At 50.9% G+C, this 17811-nt stretch overlaps 1 protein-coding gene across 1 annotated transcript in view; it reads left to right on the top strand.

The window, feature by feature from the left end:
* Nucleotides 1-17811, top strand: part of ITGA11 (integrin subunit alpha 11) — a gene marked incomplete at its 3' end in the record, with an annotated part of 113347 nt that overhangs the window by 63346 nt on the left and 32190 nt on the right. The window contains exons 6-10 of the mRNA XM_084239535.1: nucleotides 1333-1460; nucleotides 2795-2943; nucleotides 7285-7429; nucleotides 7892-8057; nucleotides 9404-9474. Coding sequence (XP_084095661.1) covers nucleotides 1333-1460; nucleotides 2795-2943; nucleotides 7285-7429; nucleotides 7892-8057; nucleotides 9404-9474 — 659 coding nt within the window. The remainder of the gene's footprint in view (nucleotides 1-1332; nucleotides 1461-2794; nucleotides 2944-7284; nucleotides 7430-7891; nucleotides 8058-9403; nucleotides 9475-17811) is intronic.

Below are 17811 nucleotides of genomic sequence, written 5' to 3'. Positions count from 1 at the left end.
ATCAGAAGCTCCTCCCAATCTGTCTGGGTCACCTCCGTGGCCCTACCACACTAGGTCTGTGCTCAGCCAACCTGGGTGAGGATAAAGCTACCAAGTGTCACAGCCTGTCACGAATGTCTGCACCACTTGCCCTATAGCAGAAGTGACTGACTGTCCAAGTCACTAAATGCTGCTCAAATGCTCTATCAAACACAAGCCTGCCTCGGGCACCTGGGCCCAGGGCTACCACCTTCCTCCCTCAGCGGGTCTGACGTCCATGTGCAGCACCTTCACGAGGCAGGGCTTCCTGCGATGTTTGACACGCCTAAGGCTCCTGCCTGTTGCTGTAAAGTTGATTTTATAACAGTGTGAAAATTCGCCTATAAAAATGAACAGAGGCCCCATAGTCCAATATACTCTAATATAATATAATATAATACAAACTATATCACATCACATTTCAAAGTAACCCCAGTTGCTCACAAAGAGAAATAAATTACTTAGATTTTAAAAGAAATTTTTTACATTTGTTATGGTACCAGTGTTTCTTGCGTTTTCTTCGTTGGTTTTCATCATTCTCTGTAGTTTGGTATCGATGTGACGAGAACATAGAGAAACCCTGTAGAAATAAAGAGCAGAGATAAAGGAGCAAAAACTTGACCCGATCATGTCATTGCCACAGTCACAAAGCAGTTAAAAGACAGAAAATCGGATCAGCTCAGAGAAGCTTCATCTAGTCCCTTCCCCACAGCACTCCTGCAGCACACGCCTGCCTCCCTCAGAGAGAAGAATACTGGTGCTGACAGGCAAAGTGACTTGCCCAAGGTCAAAGCGAGGAGTTAAACATTCTGTTGCCAGATTCCACATTCCTAGTCGTTACACCACTCCGCCCTCCTAAAAAGTAAAACCTCTTCATTGGGGCTGAAGGAGGGAACCTCCAGCCTGCCCCTTACAGTAAAACACGTGATAAGGTTCTCCTCTGGGCAGGATGGTTGCCTCAGAAGCACTGACCGACGACGACGACGACGACGACGACGACGACGACGACGACGACGACGACGACGACGACGACGCATGGAAGTCAGTCCCTGAGAAAGAGCAGCAGGGGTCAGGCTTAATTTCATTTGTATTCAGACAGCCAGCACAGAGTGGAGGAGCAGAGCCAGGAACGGCTGAGCTCGTCATCCCTGCTGCCCCAATAAATGTCCAGCCCAAGTATAGCCCCCCAACATGGGTAACTACACACGTCATGACACACATATAACAGGGTCCTTTTTCCGGTGTCCTTTGGACAATCATCTGGAGATTGACACTGGCTTCTAGGGTAGCCATGATCATGTCCCCACTTCCCAGGGTGCCAGACATACATGGACATCGTCATTGTCCTGGACGGCTCCAACAGCATCTACCCCTGGGTGGAGGTTCAGCACTTCCTTATCAACATCCTCAAGAAGTTTTACATTGGCCCTGGGCAGATCCAGGTGAGTGTCTCTGAGACTCTTTTCTCCTCTGAACAGGGCTCCCAAGCCCAAGGTTGATACTCACTGGGATCTGGGGGAGCATCGTTGCTTACACTAAGAAGGTGTGGATGAAAGCCAGCACCACGTCCTGCAGCCCAGGACACCCACCTCTACTGGTGGATCAGGGACAATTTAGGGCAGACATACCAAGTAAGAAAGACTTTGAGGGCCTCCCCAGGGGCGCAGCGGTTGAGCACAGCGCTGTGAAGCTGTCCGCAGCCTCTGCTCGCAGGTTCAATTCCCGGCTGGCCAGGGAGATTCCCACATGGCGTGGCAGACCTCTCCTGTATCGACCACTGCTCCCCTCAGCAGTGTTTTCGGTCATCTGCCTGTTCTACTCCCCGCTCTGTCTCTGATGAATTCTCTCACTCTCCTGCACCTCTGGCCTGTACCCCAGCTCTTGTATAAATAAAAAAATCAATCTTTAAAAAAAAAGACTTTGACCTGTTAGAGAGTAGAAGGGAGGCAGAGAGGGCTGATAGACCCGCTGAGGGAAGGACAAGGCTCACTGATTTTAGATCACCACTGCCAGCTTATATGTGAAACACCGCCTGGCTAAAGAGGGGGGTCAACTTATTCCATATTCTTTTGGTCCTAAATGAGGACCAAGAGCTGAAAGTTACCTGGGGGGCAGATTTCAAGTCAACCTAAGAAATTATTTTATAACAATTAAAGCCATCAAAAGGGAGTGGGCTTTCTTATGAAGTAATGAGTTTCCCCACTGGAAGAGCATCTTTTAGGCAATGGTGGGGAAAAGTCCAGCATTAGCAATGCCCCACCATCAATTAAACTCTTCAGGGCTGTCCAAAGATTAACATTTTATCATTCTACTCCTGCTATAGGTCTATAAGGGGTTTTGTTTATTTTGAAGCTATTAGTGTTGATATTTTATCCAACCTCAGGATCAAAGTTCTCTCCCAAGATTTAAGGAACCTTCATTCCAGAGCTTGGTTAGCATTGACCCTCCACCCAGGCTGTTCCTAGTATTTTAGACTTCAATATTCTAGGCTCAACTTTTGTCTTTTCAAAAGAAAAATTTAATCTGTTGGGCCTATCTTGAAATCACTGTCTCCTCTCTCAACATGTGGGAGGTCCCACTTGTCTCCCCAAACCATCCACTCATTCCCAGAACTTTCTAGATCCTGCTTCCCTGCAGTTTAGTTGCTGTCCCTGGGAAGAGCTCAGTCCTTCTCCCTTCTGAACAGTCGCAGACAGAAATGACTTGGGGAGCCTCCCCCTGCTGGTCTGAGGGTCAGGGCGTAAGCTGCTCTGTTAGCCTCTCCCCTAACTTGCAGGTTGGAGTCGTTCAGTACGGAGAAGACGTGGTCCATGAATTCCACCTCAATGACTACAGGTCTGTAAAAGATGTTGTGGAAGCTGCCAGCCACATTGAGCAGAGAGGAGGAACAGAAACCCGGACTGCATTTGGCATCGAATTTGCTCGGTAAAAAAAGATAAATAAATCTCAAATACTATTCTACTATACATTGTCATGTAACAAACTGCTGCAGAATTTAATGCCTTGAGACAATCATTTATGAGTCCCTCAAAATTCTGGGCACTGGCTGGGCTCAACTGGTCAGTTTTCTTGGGTTTTCTCCTGTGGTTGAAGTCCCCTATAAATGGCTATCCCCAGAAGTTTCCACTGGACTGGCATCCCAAGTGGCATGCTCACATGATAGCAGTTGGTGTTGCTGTGGCTGGGAGTTTGGCAGGAGCCAGGCGACCTGAGCACCCACAGGCTTGGGTTTTTCACCACGTGGCAGCTGGGCTCTGAGTGGGAGTGTCCCAAGGATGGGTTTCCCGAGAGACCCCAGTGGGAGCTGCCACACTGCACATTACTGTGCCTCAAAATTCCCGGAATACAACTTCCGCCTCATTCCTCAAGTCAGCGAGGCCGGCCCAGACACAAGGGGTCAAGATTGTGTGTCTGTTTAGCGGGGAGGAATAGAAGGTCACATTACAGAAAAATATTTGGGATTAGGATGTTATTGCAGCCAACTTTGAAAATTCACTCTGCCACACAGACCCTATAAAAAGCCTGTCAGTTCTACGAGGGCAGAATCTTCTTGTAGCACATTTATCATCGATGGAGCGTGAAGAGCATAGTGAAATCTGCATGTGTGATGGTAGCGTGATGAGGTTGGCTCCTTAAATCACAGCAGAACTCACGCAGATGACTCTGTGCTGACCCCGCTGCTTGGAGCTTGGGGCTCACCCTCACTGACCAGTGGCTCTAAAGGTGACTCCCCACGTTCTTTCAGGCTGAGTCCTGCCTGGCCTGCTAAAAGTCCAGGCTGACTATGACAGAGGCATTTCCATTTTTAATATACAAATTGTACACTTACGAATATGAATTCTGCTTGTGCCCACAGACACCACAGTCCCTGTTACCTTATAATCCCCCCTCACAGAGGGCTAGTCAATGTGTTTAACAGAATTCCACAATATGCCAGCTATTTAATAGTAGCATGATTTCATGTGGTCAGAAGATTAAGTTTTTCCAACCTCATAATTAAGTTTACTGTTTCACTAACATATTTCTGTTTGCTGATAAAACGTGCTCAAGTTGTTTCTAAAAGGGCATTCCTCCAAGTCCTGATGTCTTTTACTCAGCCTCACAGAGAAGGGGCCATTTTGTGTTTTGCCATTATTGGGGTGAGCCCCTGAGACTCCCAGCAGGCTCTTGTGAAATGATTGAGGAGATGCCCCCCCACCCCTACCCCACCCCCATGCCCCATGCCTCCCCCCCACAGCCCCAAGCTATGGCTTCCTCTGTGCACGGAGTCAGCTATGGCTGACTCCAGCATGCAGGGCAGCACCCACTGCATTGGTTTCATTTCATAGTCCACCAACCCCAGGTCCGTTCCAAGTGTGTGACTCACCAGGTAATTTGAACTGTCCCTGACTCATGAGCATGCTGAGGTTTGCAGTCTGTAGCTCAGGTGCAGTTTGAAATCAGATCCTCTCTGCCTGCCAAGTTCTGGTCCTAAATTACAGCCAGTGCCTTTGAAGGAGAAAGGTTTCCTCTCCCCACTCAGTGATTCCTGACGTATCATCTCCTGTTAAAGGACAAAGATATGGGCCTTGAACTTCTTTTTTTTTTAAAGATTTGTTTATTTATGCATAGAAGAACTGGGGTACAGGCCAGAGGTGGGGGGGCGTGAGAGGAGTCACCAGAGACAGAGTGGGGAGCAGAACAGATGGACTGACTGAAATACACTGCTGAGGGGAGCAGTGGGCGAGACAGGAGAGGTCTACTGCACCATGTAGGTAGCTCCCTGGCTGGGGATCGAACTCGTGATGCAGTGGCTGCAGACTTCACAGTGCTGAGATTTAACTCCTTGTGCCACCAGGGAGGCCCCCAGGCAGTGAACTTCTATGGGGGGAAATGGAGCACAGTAAAGGCATCAGGCAGGTCATCGGCAGAGTAGTCAGGAAAGGCTTCACTGAGAGCTGCTATATGAGTAGAGTCTTCTAGGATAAGGGAGTTGTCCAAGCAGTTATCTGGAGCAGAGCTTCCTGTGGGGGGCAAAGGGGAAGCTCAGACCAAGACCCTAAAACATGAGTTTGCCTGGTTCCACCATCAACAAAGAGCCCAATGTGAGTGAATGGAGGGGAGCAAGTAGGAAATCGACTCAGTGGAATGACAGGGCCAGGTCAGGACCTGAGAGAAACAGGAGCCAGAGCAGGTTTTGAGCAGACAGGAGACATGAGGTGATCTGCTTTTCCGCAGGATTCCCCTGGCTTCCAGGTTTATGGAACCTGTTGTAGTATAAAGCTCTTGCTGCTCTAAAAGAACTTAAATGTGTTCTACAAGGGGACAAGTCCAAGCCTTTTATACAATACAAATCACAAACTACAATCTCGGGGCTCATGCCAATTTTCACCCTATTACAGACTCACACAGATAGTTATGCTATTCCACTCTGTGAGATAAAATCCTGACATTTTTCTTGGTTCTAATGTGCAGCTGGGTGTTTGAACCACTAACTTAGCATTTGTAACGGTCTCCAGATCAGACACTGAACTCTCCTCCCAGACCACCCCCATCCTCTCTCCGCAACAGGGTCAGAACCCTCAAGGGTCTTGATTAAGTCACCTCCTAAAGACAATGTCTCCCCCCCACCCCACCCACCACCACTATACCTATTTGCATAGAGTTTGTTCCTGGGGTTGACTCTCCAGAAAGGTCATAAAAGCATCTAGAATCTCCTTTAAGGGGCTAGCAGAGTTCTTCTTCCACTGGGTTTGGTTTAAGCCCCCACATGTTGAGTGTACCACTCTTCAAGTCCACGGCTCATACTAAAATTGGAGAGCTTTTAGGAGTTGGCCCATCCTAGAACATCAGAGAGCTGCTAGAGAATGGCAGATGGGCTGTTTCTCTTGACTGGTAATTTGAAGATGCTCTGAACTAATTTATTCCAGGCTTTGTGAATTTCTCCAGCTCGCAGTCATACACAGCAGCTCCTGAGCTTCCCATGTAACAGGAGGTACCACTGGCAGCCAAAGCTTTGGGGTCAGAGACAGCCTTAACCTGGCATTGGGGAGCTTGAGTTTGTGGCCAGGAGCTCAGAGCCTAAGGGTAATTCTTTATATCCTTATTGGAAAATTCTACCTGTTGGACCAGACTCTTGGCCGACTGTATCTGTACTTTTCAGAACCTCATGATCTGAAGGATGGCTGGCCACAGAGACACCAAGAGCCAATGATGGCCCAGGAGCCAGCTTTTGTGCTTCTTAGATGAACTGCCAGCTACAAGAGCCTGCCCACCACGTCGCGGGGCAGTGTGCCAATACCCTTCCACCCCAACACCCCCAACCCCCAGCCCCTGGCTGGATTGTCTAACAGGCAAGCCAAGCTCATGCTCTGAGCACTGAAAAAAAATTAAAAGTGAGAAAGGGAAATACTTGTCATAGAATTTGATATTTAATAGTTCCCCAAATAGAATCAAATTGTCCTCATGAGAAAAATCAGGATTTTGTCAGTTTCATGGACTAGTATTGTTTGGATGCTGAATTACTCCAGCCTGTCACCTTTTCAGTATTTAAGAAAGTGGTCCCCAACTCTATGTCCACTGAACTTCTGAAAAACACCGATGCCCAGGCCACACCTCGGAGATCCTGATTTCCTGAGCCAAGGTGGGGTGTGGGCAGTGCTTTCTTTCAACTCCCCAGATGATTCTAATGTACAGCTGGGTGTCAGAACCACTAACTTAGCATTTGTAAAGGTCTCAATCACATACTAAACTCTCCTCCCAGACCCACCCCATCCTCTCTCCACAAAAACAAGGTCAGGCTCCTAGATAGACTTTTTAAAGTCACTTTCTTTTTTAAAAGATTTATTTTATTTATGCACACAAGAGCTGGGGTATAGGCCAGAGGTGGGGGGTGTAGTGGGGGCTGGTGGTGAGAGGATTCATCAGGGACAGAGTGGGGAGCAGAACAGCCAGATCTACTAAAATACGCTGCTGAGGGGAGCAGCAGGTGAGACAGGAGAGGTCTGCTGTGCCATGTGGGTATCTCCCTGGCCGGGGATTGAACTCAGGCCACAGTGGCTGGCAATAGCTTGATATTGTTGATATTTTAACCCCTGAACCACCAGGGAGACCCTTTAAAGTCACTTTTTAAAGACAGGCAGATACCAGACACACCGGTGCCCACTACTGGGCAGTAGAATAGTTTCCACTCGGGTCTGAGGTCCCAATGCTTGTTGAATTGCCTGGCTTCTGGGGCTACCCCCTTCCACCTCCCTCATGTGCTCCTCCCCTGTGCTTGGATTCCAGCTCAGAGGCTTTCCAGAAGGGTGGTAGGAAAGGAGCCAAGAAAGTGATGATTGTCATCACAGATGGAGAGTCGCACGACAGCCCTGATCTGGAGAAGGTGATCCAGCAAAGTGAGAAGGACAACGTGACCAGATACGCAGTGGCCGTGAGTCTTGTCCCACCCCTCCTGCTCCCTTCCCCCACCACCTTCTAGAGGCTGGGTCAGCAAACCCGTACCGACTCCCAGAGGGCGTCATCTGGGCAGTGAGCAAGCTGCCAAGTCCTCGGATGGGCCGCTCCTGTTTCATTCACTCCTAAAGAGTAAGTGTAGAATCTGCCCTGCCCGGTGCTATCCACAGCAGTTGTGGGGGAGTCCTCCAGTGTCAGGGAGGTTCTGAATCCTCGGAAAACTTCAAACACCACCATTCTCCCAACCCCCAGAACCCTGTCTTAGAACAGAGCGCTTATGCAAGACAATCTGTTTCAAAATGCAAGTGGGTCTTCAGCCCAAGGCTGCCAAGACAGTGGCTCCTGTCCATCCCAGGGTGCCCAGATCAGGGGCAGAGGGGTGTATGAGGGAGTCTGCAGCAAGTCCTCGTTTGTTGTCCCTGCCCATATTCCCTGGCAGGTCCTGGGCTACTACAACCGCAGGGGAATCAATCCAGAAACTTTTCTCAATGAAATCAAGTACATTGCCAGTGATCCCGATGACAAGCACTTCTTCAATGTCACTGACGAAGCGGCCCTGAAGGACATTGTCGATGCCCTGGGGGACAGGATCTTCAGCTTGGAAGGTAGAGGACACATTCCAAGACGGGGTTCATGCTCCTGGGTTCACAGAGCAAAATCCAATCCCAAACAACGGAATGGCTTAGGAGTCACCCCTTTCTAATAAATGCCAACCCTTGAGTGTTGCTCTGTGCTGGGCATGAGCTGTGACCTTCACCCACAGCCCCCAAAGATGGCTTTATCAATAGTCTTCTCCTTTGACCACTGAGGTAGCTGAAACCCAAAAGGAGTGGCTTTCCCAAGCTCCCAAAGCTTGGGAGGGAGCTGGGTTTCACAGTGATATGAAAGTTCATGGAGACGTTAAATGAGGGTTGCCAGATTTAGCAAATATAAACTACAATATTTGTGGCAGGCAAATACTAAAAAATTCTTCATTGTGTGTCTGAAATTCATATTGAACTGGGTGTCCTATTTTTGTCTGGCAACCCTGGTGTGAACCCAGCTGGGCCCGTCTCCAAAGCCTGAGACACTTAATCCCACCAAGAGCACTTCTGGCGGGGGATCCTTCCATGGCTCTCTCCTCTTGACTTAAGCTCCAGTTTGGACTTGCACGGATCTCACCTGGCCTGTGGATTGCTTTGAAGGGGCCCTTCCACTCACCTACACCCTGGATTGCTTTGAGGGGGCCCTGTGGGGATTGTCGAAAGACAGAGAAGCTGTATCCCCAAATCTCAGAAACCTGCAGAGCACTAGAAATGATGAGCTGCTGACACACTTAAGAGGCAAAAACAGGCCTCCAAACAAGGATGCAAGATTAGAAAGTATGAACCTGCATTTGACACGCACACTAGAGCTTGAATACCCACATCAGTGCACTTCTCGAAATGGTCGCCAGCGGGGGTGGTGGTGAGAACTTTGGCTCCAGGGACCTGCTCCGGGAGGCCCTGGGGGAGGCCCAGCAGGGGGGGCAGGGAGGGCTCCGTACACTCAGGGATCTCCCCTGAGGGCCAATTTGATGTTTGGGAACCATCCAAAGGCATCTGGAACTAAATCCAGTGACTATCAGGGATGAACATAGTGGGAAAGTCCACTTGCTGCCAAGAATGTAGGCTTTCTTCCCCCGCGCTTCTCTCCCCCTGATTGCGAAGGTCTTGCAGCACACTTGCCCTATCACTCGCCCCAGGCCCTGCTCAGCAGTGAGTGGACGGCTAACGACAAGCCCACGGGCTCCTGGGAGAGGCCTGGCGTCTCCCCAGGCAGCTGCGGCCAGGAGCGCGGTGGGGGCAGCAGGGGCTGATGTGCTGTGGGGCCCAGGTGCAGGACACGCGGGGCGCTGGGGCGTGAGCGGCAGTTGTGCCTGTGGCTAAGCAGGCAAGCCTGGAACTGATATCCTTCCTTCCCTCTCTTTTAGGCACCAACAAGAACGAAACCTCCTTCGGGCTGGAGATGTCACAGACGGGCTTCTCCTCCCACGTGGTGGAGGTCAGTGCCTGTCAGAGTCGCCCTCCCACGCGCTCCCTCTTCCAGCCCTCTCGGTCATCTTCCTGCCTCTCCTGGGCTGCCTCAGCCCCACTTTCTTTCTTGCGGGCTCTCTGCCTCCCATCTTCTGAGGCTGACAATGGCTGACAATGGCTGCGGCTGACAGCTAGACGTTGTCTCAAGCCCTTTATCCAGGGAATGAGCAATATATCACAAAGCCACCCTCCCTGGGCCGGGATTCCGAGGGGGGTGTTTCTCCCCAGGACCAAAGACGCGTTCAGTTCCCACAGCCTTGGGCACACACGAGGACAGCTTGGCAAAAGCAATTGCACACACCCTGATAATGCAGGTGCTTCCGATGTGGCCGGCAGTACATGGGCACAGCCATGCACCAACGGTGGGAGGGTGTCCAGATGTGCCAGATGTGTTCCGGCATGGGGCCCATGTGCGCTCCCTCTCTGTGGAAGCAGCATCAGATTGCAACAGTCCCCAGTGTGTGTGGTGTCACAAGCAGCAGGTCGCTGTCCCTCACTCCTCCTGGTACCAGTTCAGAAGATAGGGCTGAAACCTCACCAGGTGCCAGAGGGGCGGAGAGTTGAAGCTTCTACAAACTATATAAAGGGTAGAACCCTGTGTGGGAGCACCATATGCAGAGAGCCCACTTGTGTTGGGATAGCAACAGTGCCATGAGCACTGGCCCCCTGGGCACACTTTAGACAGACAGACATCCTAATGTGTTTGTTCTACCCAGGCTGGAACCTGGCAGCATACTTGTGCCTCCTAATTTGCCAGAAAGTCCTATGAGTCCATTCTACACATAGATCACTTTCATTATCCTGATGAATTCTCCCAACTCCCCCGTGAAGAAGTCGGGCACAGAGAGAGGCAAGAGCACCAGTTTGCACAGGTCAGGCAGGGAGGCACAGTCTCTAGAAGCACTGGCCCCCATCTCCCGGTTCTTGGATCAGGATTTATTAGAATATGCAATGAGGTATTCAAGTTAATTGAACGCTACAAGCATTGTCAAATACAATTAAGGTACCAATGGGTACCAAAGGATCTGGAAATTACTTTTGCCACTAGGAATCAACAAGCAAACTTCAGCTCTGAAAGCAGAAAGACACTGTAGATCCCTCCAAGGTAAAGTGTACAGCTTCAGGAGGCTGCCCGTGCACAGAGTCTCTGTGAAGACCCCCGGCATGGGGAGCCCCATGCACCCAGTGCTAACCAAGGCAGCGTGTGTCGGGGTCATACAGGAGAGGCCCAAGCTGGGGAAAGGTCCTTAGGGGAGTCTCTGGGGTGGCAGTCATGGCAGACTCCTGAATGACAAGGATTCCCTTAGCTTTGGGTGACCACGAGCAGAGGGAATTGTGTGCACACCACTGGGAGGAATCAGAACCCCTTGGGGCCAGCTCTGATTTCCCAGCAGTAGAAAGAAGGAAGGTCCCACATCTCCTTCATTCATTCTATAATCATGTTTTGAGCATCTCCCCTTGTGTCAGGCCCTGGGGATATATAAATAGGTGGAGATCAAGGTAACATTTCAGCTGACAATGGCTCACAGTCTAGTTCAGAAGAAAGACTTAAATAATAATTCACTCTTCTGCTTCAAGTGCAGCCATCTATGTATTCCCAGGAGCCAGGGAACTTAAAGAGAAAAGGAGGCTAAGATGAGCTTCAGGGATTCAGGGACACCTGAGTGGACTTTAAAAATGGCCCAACCAGTAAGAGGTGTCCTTATAGGGGCGACAGAGTCCCCCTGCTGCAGGGAGAGACCAAGAACTCAAACCCTAGCTTGCTATTTAGGTCAAGGTCACCTGCAGTTTCTTCCACACACCATATACTTTACTGTGTCCCTAGTTGGAGAGACCAGGGTGCCTCTTCCCATCCTATACAGACCCCAGTATTCCTATAACCCCCTTGTTTTCAGGGGACAGTCATCTGGAAGTTTGTATCTACTAGGATTTGTCAAAAGATGATGACTACGTTTGAATCTGAGACTCTTTCATATTTAAAAAGCCTTCCAAACTCCAGGGAATGGTGCAGTGACAGTGGGCTGTCTCACGCCATGACTGAATGTTGGGTTGCTATTTTAGCACACAGAGGCTTTTCTTTTTTTTTGTTTTTTTTTAGATTTATTTATTTATTTATACAAGCACTGGGTACAGTCAGAAGCGCGGGAGGGTGAGAGAATTCACCAGAGCCAGAGCAGGGAGCAGAGCAGGCAGAAGGACTGAAGTACACTGCTGAGGGGAGCAGTGGGCGGCAGGAGAGGTCTGCGCGCCATTTGGGACCCTCCTCCGGTGGCCGGGGAGCAGCCGGGGATCGAACCAGCGCTGCAGAGGCTGCGGGCAGCTTCGCAACCCAGCGCTCAAACACTGCGCCACCAGGGAGGCCCACACAGAGGCTTTTCAATGCCCACCGCCGATGCCATCATAACGGCTGTAGCCATCCTTCCTGGGAGTCCAGCTCTGAACCTGTCAGGGTCGTTCAGTCCTCTCAGGTCAGGGGCAGGGGGTCTAACCTTAACTTTGCTAGATCTTAGCGCAGGTCATGAGCCCGAGGGACTCCATCTCCTGGGCAAGGTCCCGGCTCTACCCCCAGCTCAAATGCTCCAGAGACTACTGTTTCCTGCAAATGTGCTGGAGGAGACTTCAGCTTCCCTGGGTCTGTTTAGCTATGAAAGAAGGAAAGGTCCCTGCTCCTGAGGGAGGAATGTTCTCAAATGGCAGAGGAGAGGCCCAGCTCCTCGCCTGCTCTGCTGCCTTCTCATCTAGCAAGGCAACCAGGCTTCAAGTTAGGAAGGGTGAAAGCAACTAAAGGAAGGAGAGATAGAGCCCAGGGCAGGGGAGGAGATGCCGAGACATCACCAGGCCAACCAAAGACCCAAGGCCCCAGGCTGCAGGTACTGCTTCCCAGATGGATGCCTGATTGGGTCAGATCCACTGGGGAAATGTAGGGAGCTGGAGCCATTCCAGGAAACTCTATTCCTGATTTGCAAAAAAAAAAAAAAAAAGGGGGGGGAGGAGGAGAGAGAGAGAGAGAGAGAGAGAGAGCGATACCATAGAAATTACCATTAGGAAAATAAGCTGTAGATCCCTGGTCACATTCTAGAATGTATTTTCAGCCAATGCTTCCATTAACGATTAGAGAAATGAATGCAAAGTTCACTAAGAGCTGGAATGGCCTCTGTTAGTCCTGGCTGACTGCTGAGGTGGTGAGCTCCCTGTCAAGTTGGGTAATCAAGAAGAAGCTGCAGGAATCTGCTAGAAATCTTGCAGAAGAGACCCATATCTCCTAGGGGAGAATGGACTCTACGAGGCCACGAGGGGAAGGTGTGGAGGAAGGAGGAGGACTATAAATAATAGATGCCGTTGGTGATGGATGGAGGTGCTGGGCAGCCCCTCCTGCATGAGGGCTCAGTGGGCAGAATGGCACATGGACCCTCCTACACTGCAGTTCATAAATCTCCCCGGAGCTGAGTTTATTAAAGGAAGCAGTTTTATGGGATGAATCTTGTCTACACAAAATCCGTGGTGACTCACCCAAGATAGGAAGAGATCATTTTTCCTTCAACCTCCATGTGACGATGGGGAGGACCAGCCTTCAGTTACATTAGAAGCAGATCAAGAGCAGGAGCTTCCTACCTCCCAGACACGCCACCCCAGTCTCCCTCCTGCCCTTCCCCAGGGCCCTCCTGGGCTCGTGGACTGGACAGCTAAGGTTCTTAGCAGTTGAGTCCTCAGAGCTGTAATCTTCCCTAAGAGTTTACATCTAGTTTTGCATATCTAAGTGAATCAAAAATGAAGAAACTGGGCCTCCCCGGTGGCGCAGCGGTTGAGCACTGGGTTGCAAAGCTGCCCGCAGCCTCTAGGGCACCGGTTCAATCCCCGGCTGATCCCTGGCTGCTCCCCGGCCACCGGAGGAGGGTCCCGCATGGCGCGCAGACCTCTCCTGCCGCCCGCTGCTCCCCTCAGCAGTGTCCTTCGGTCCTTCTGCCTGCTCTGCTCCCCGCTCTGGCTCTGGTGAATTCTCTCACCCTCCCGCGCTTCTGACTGTACCCAGTGCATGTATAAATAAATAAATAAATCTTAAAAAAAAAAAAAATGAAGAAACTAATCTACAATGGTGAAAGGTGGGGTTGGTACCTAGACTCTAAACCCCTCCTGCGCTCCCCATAACGCTAAATGTTGAACAACTGTAGCTGCCAGTTAGGGCAGGCCGTCAGGGCTGTCCCAGGGCCGTAGCCCATGAGGCCAGGATGTGGTAGCCAAGGTCTACTGGCTCGCTAGCCTGGATTATTTGCAAATTGACTCCTGGTGGCAAAATCATTCCCGGTTCATTTGGGTCCCCCTAAGCCCTGCCCGTTGTCTTCGGCTGTGCCCTGGTGCCCAGCGCCCTCTCCTGGGCCTCATTCCCAGGACCTCTGAGCCCTGCAATCTGGAATGCAATCTAATTTGGTGAACCCCTTACCCTTCCCCACTCTCCTCCCTGCCCCCCTAACCCCCACCCCACCCCACTCCCCCATCCCACCCCACCCCACCCCACCCGGCCCCCAGCTGCCAGCACTGCCTGCAGTGAGGGCTCCTCTCCATGGAAAGTTTGAGAGGCCATTTCTGGGTCTTTCCCTCCTAAACCTCCTGCTCTCATCCCTTCTTCAGGCTCACTTTGAGCTTGAAAACAAGTCTTCTAGGGATAAAATCCAAGCAACTAGTGAGGAAAGCACAACCTTCTCACTTAGTGATGTGTTTGCCTTAGAAGGGGTTCTGGGGAACAGAACCCTGCCCACCCCCGGGCAGTCACGCTGACAATGGACACTCGGGCAGAGGGAGCCGTGGGGAGCTTGGAGGAGGAGGATAGCTCAGCGCCCTCTAGGGCCTCCACCAGGGCACAGGGCCACTGCAGCCACCCCCACCTGCCGCCACCGCTCCGCCTCTCCCAAGCCCAGAAGAGGGGCTGGCATCTAGGTGCTAACTCCCCTACTGCCGGGCAAGAGGAAAGCGCTGCCTGGCTGTATGGCGTCAGACAAGTCACGTAACCTCAGTCCTTGAGTAGATGTCTGAAAAATATTTGTGGAAGTGAATCTTGAGGCTTGGAACTGAAAGTGTTCACTGTGAGACTTACTGATAAACCAAATAAGGTTTTCTTAGAACCCTCTCCTAATCCAAGGTGTGCCCGCCCTCTCCCTGGACAGCCTGTCCTGGGGGTGTCCATAGGCGTCCCTTGCCTCCATGAGGGCACTTCTCATGGGCTGTGTCAACTCATCTGTAGCACCCGCTGGACTGTTAGATTTGATTTGTCTTTGACTCCCGCCTCCCTTGGAGCGCTTGATGGGGGAATTAATGAATGAGAAGAGCTGCTATGGGCCTGGTATGTATTGGTTGGCAAGTGCCATGCTAAGAATAAAAAATGCTAATTCTCAGTTACAGCTGAGGAACATGAGACTGAGTGGGGGGGTGTCACGTGCCCATGATCACACAGCTAGAAGCACTGGAGCAGGAATTAGAACTCAGGAATGTCTGACCAGAGTTCGTGCCATAACCATCAGGCCATGGAGTCTCAACCTCGGCCCCACCAATGTTGGGGTGGGATGGTCCTTGGCTATTCACATCAGTGTCAGAAGCATCCTGGCCTCCACCCACCAGATGCCACAGCAGTCCCATGCCACCCCCAGCTATGACAACCTAAACTGCTTCCAGGCATTGCCAAATATTGCCTGGGGGCTCGCCCTCCCCTACTTGGTAACCACTGCCCTGGAATGCTTCCAGGATGTGACCCGACTGGGGACTTGGACTGGATAGAACATGGAATTTGGGGAGACATGGTCCCTGCCTGGCCCAGGAGCATTCAGCTAGGCAAGACAGCTGCAGAGGCCAGGCGGGAGGGCAGTTAAGAGCTGAGCTGGCAGGATCTGACTGTGCGTGCTGGAATCCAGTGAATGTGGGTACAGGTAGTCCTCAGGGAGGGTCTTGGACCTTCTAAGGACTGCCAAGCTTGCATCTTCATTTCTGCACAGAGCAGCAGAGAGTCATCTTCCCAGGGCCCCCCAGGCACTCTCTGATAATATTGCCTGGGGAACCATATGGCCCCTCCAGAAAGAGGCCACAAATCACGGATCTGGTACCAGCTTGGAGGGTGGGTTGCCACTCCTCCCCAGAGTGCTCTGCTCTCCATCTTCCAGCTGGGCCTGCACGCCTGGATTCCTCTGTTAAGACTTTGGCCCTTTCTGCAGCCCCACCCTTCCAGATTTTTTTTCAAAACTCAAAATGCCTGGGCTCCCCCACCTGGGAAAAGATTGCAATACACTGAGGTTTGTTTTTGCTTTATATTTGTGGGGAGAGGGTATGCTTTGCTTACTCTCTGGGCCCACAGTGCAGCCTGTCCTCAGTGGGGCTTTCCCTGGATCCCAACAGACCCTCTCAGGAAAGGGCCTCCACTGAGGGCCCGGGCCTGCCACCACACTCCCAAGGTAAAAGGACACCATGTGCCATTGCCCAGCCCAGTGCTGCCAAGTCCAGAGGCCCCCATGCAATTGCCACACCCCACATATGGGGAGTCTCAGCCTCCCCCACTGAATCCCAGGCCCCTGGGTAGAGGAGCCCCTCTCCGTACATCACAGAAGCGTCAAGTCATCTGCAAAGCCAGAAATTCTTTAGAGGAACATTCCGTGAAGCCAAAAAGCCTGGTCTGCAGTTACAAACTTGAACTCAGCAGGCAGAGAGAGGGAGGGAAGGAAGAGAGAGAGGCAAAGCCCAGACATTACCCTCCTCCTACAGGGGTGCTCAGACAGAAAATCAAAACACAGTCCAGACTTCCAGGAAGCGGAGGGCATTTTCCTCTACCGAGACCGCCCCCCAGCCCTGCCTCTGACTTACTGGGTGTCCTTGGGCAGTCGCTTTCCCTCTCTGAACCTTGAACGCTCGTTTGTCAAGCGCAGATAATGAACTTCTGCCCCCCTGGATGAGAAAGTGTTCCGCAAAGCATGGAGCACACCCCAAGTGTGAGGAATGTTGGTGGTGAGTTTGTGGCCAGTGAGTCTGAGGTCTTGGCCCTGATCCTGGCCCTGCAGATTGTCAGACTCTGCCAGGCTGAGGCTCGCAGAGTAGGAGGAAGAAAGCTAATTAGGAAGTGCTACGTTCACACGACCAGGCACAGCAGACTCTCCCAAGACCAGCTTATTTATAGTCAGAAAAACATTCCATCTGAACAGTCAGTTCTGTCACTAGAATATAAGGATTTCTTTAACCCTTTGATAAGATCAACTTTATTCTTCATAGTGATTCCTTTGGAATGAGAAAAGGAAGCTCACAATCTTGCCCTTTTATTGCCATCGAGGAAGCAGTGCATGGTGACCCTGCCTGTGTCTTTATTTATGCTCTGATTGTCCCAAGACCAGAATCACATTTTCTCTACTGGCACCACTGATTTGAGGGTGAGGAGAGATTGAGTGCCTTGGGCCCCAAGTGGTGGGAGAACTTCAAATCCTGCCAATCAGCCTGGCTCCGGGTGTTGGCCGCCACAGAAGTGGTCCTGGCTTGCTTGTTCAGCCTCATCTCTGCCACTCTGCAGGTCTCCATCAATGCTCAGGCCACATCAAACATTTTCAGTTCTTGAAACTGAAGGTTGCAGCCTCTCTTCAGCCTCAGGATCTTTGCACATTCTGTCCTCCTCCACTCCATCTCTTCTAATGTCTAACCCTCATCTTTCAGGTGTCTGGATAAGTAAGCATCACTTACTCAAAAAAGTTTTTCCTGACTCTCATCTCAATTATTTTTTTTAAGATTTATTTATTTATGCATACAAGAGCTGGGGTACAGGCCAAAGATGAATGGGGGGAGAGGATTCACCAGAGACAGAGCACGGAGCAGAACAGGCAGATTGAATTCAGTGCTGAGGGGAGCAGCGGGTGAGACAGCAGCGGCCTCCTGCGCCATGTGGGCCACCTCCCTGGCCAGAGATCGAACTCGTTTTGCAGTGGCTGCGGATAGCTTCTAATTGCTGCATCTTAACCCCTTGCGCCACCAGGGAGGTCCCGTCATTTCAATTTAAATTAAACCTCACTGGCATTTTGAACATCCTTCACATTTATCATAATTTGAACTTGTTAGTACTTTCAGTACTTGTTAGTACTTGTTAGTACTTTTGAGCTGTGTGAGGGCAGGGACTATGTAACCAGACCCAAGCAAGTAGACACTTCAAAGTAGACACTCAGTGAATTTTTACTCAAGAAATTAAGAAGTAGGAAGCAATTCAGACGCTGCACAGGAATGTGGAAGAGATCACGTGCAGGGCACAGCTTGAAGGGGTGTCAGAAGGAAGGGTTAGCCACAAGAGATTTTG

Source organism: Talpa europaea (genome assembly GCF_964194135.1).
Source record: "Talpa europaea genome assembly, chromosome: 8".
In the NCBI taxonomy this organism is placed as follows: domain Eukaryota; kingdom Metazoa; phylum Chordata; class Mammalia; order Eulipotyphla; family Talpidae; genus Talpa; species Talpa europaea.
Note: the sequence above shows the minus strand (reverse complement) of the source record. Positions and strands in the feature narration are given on the sequence as shown.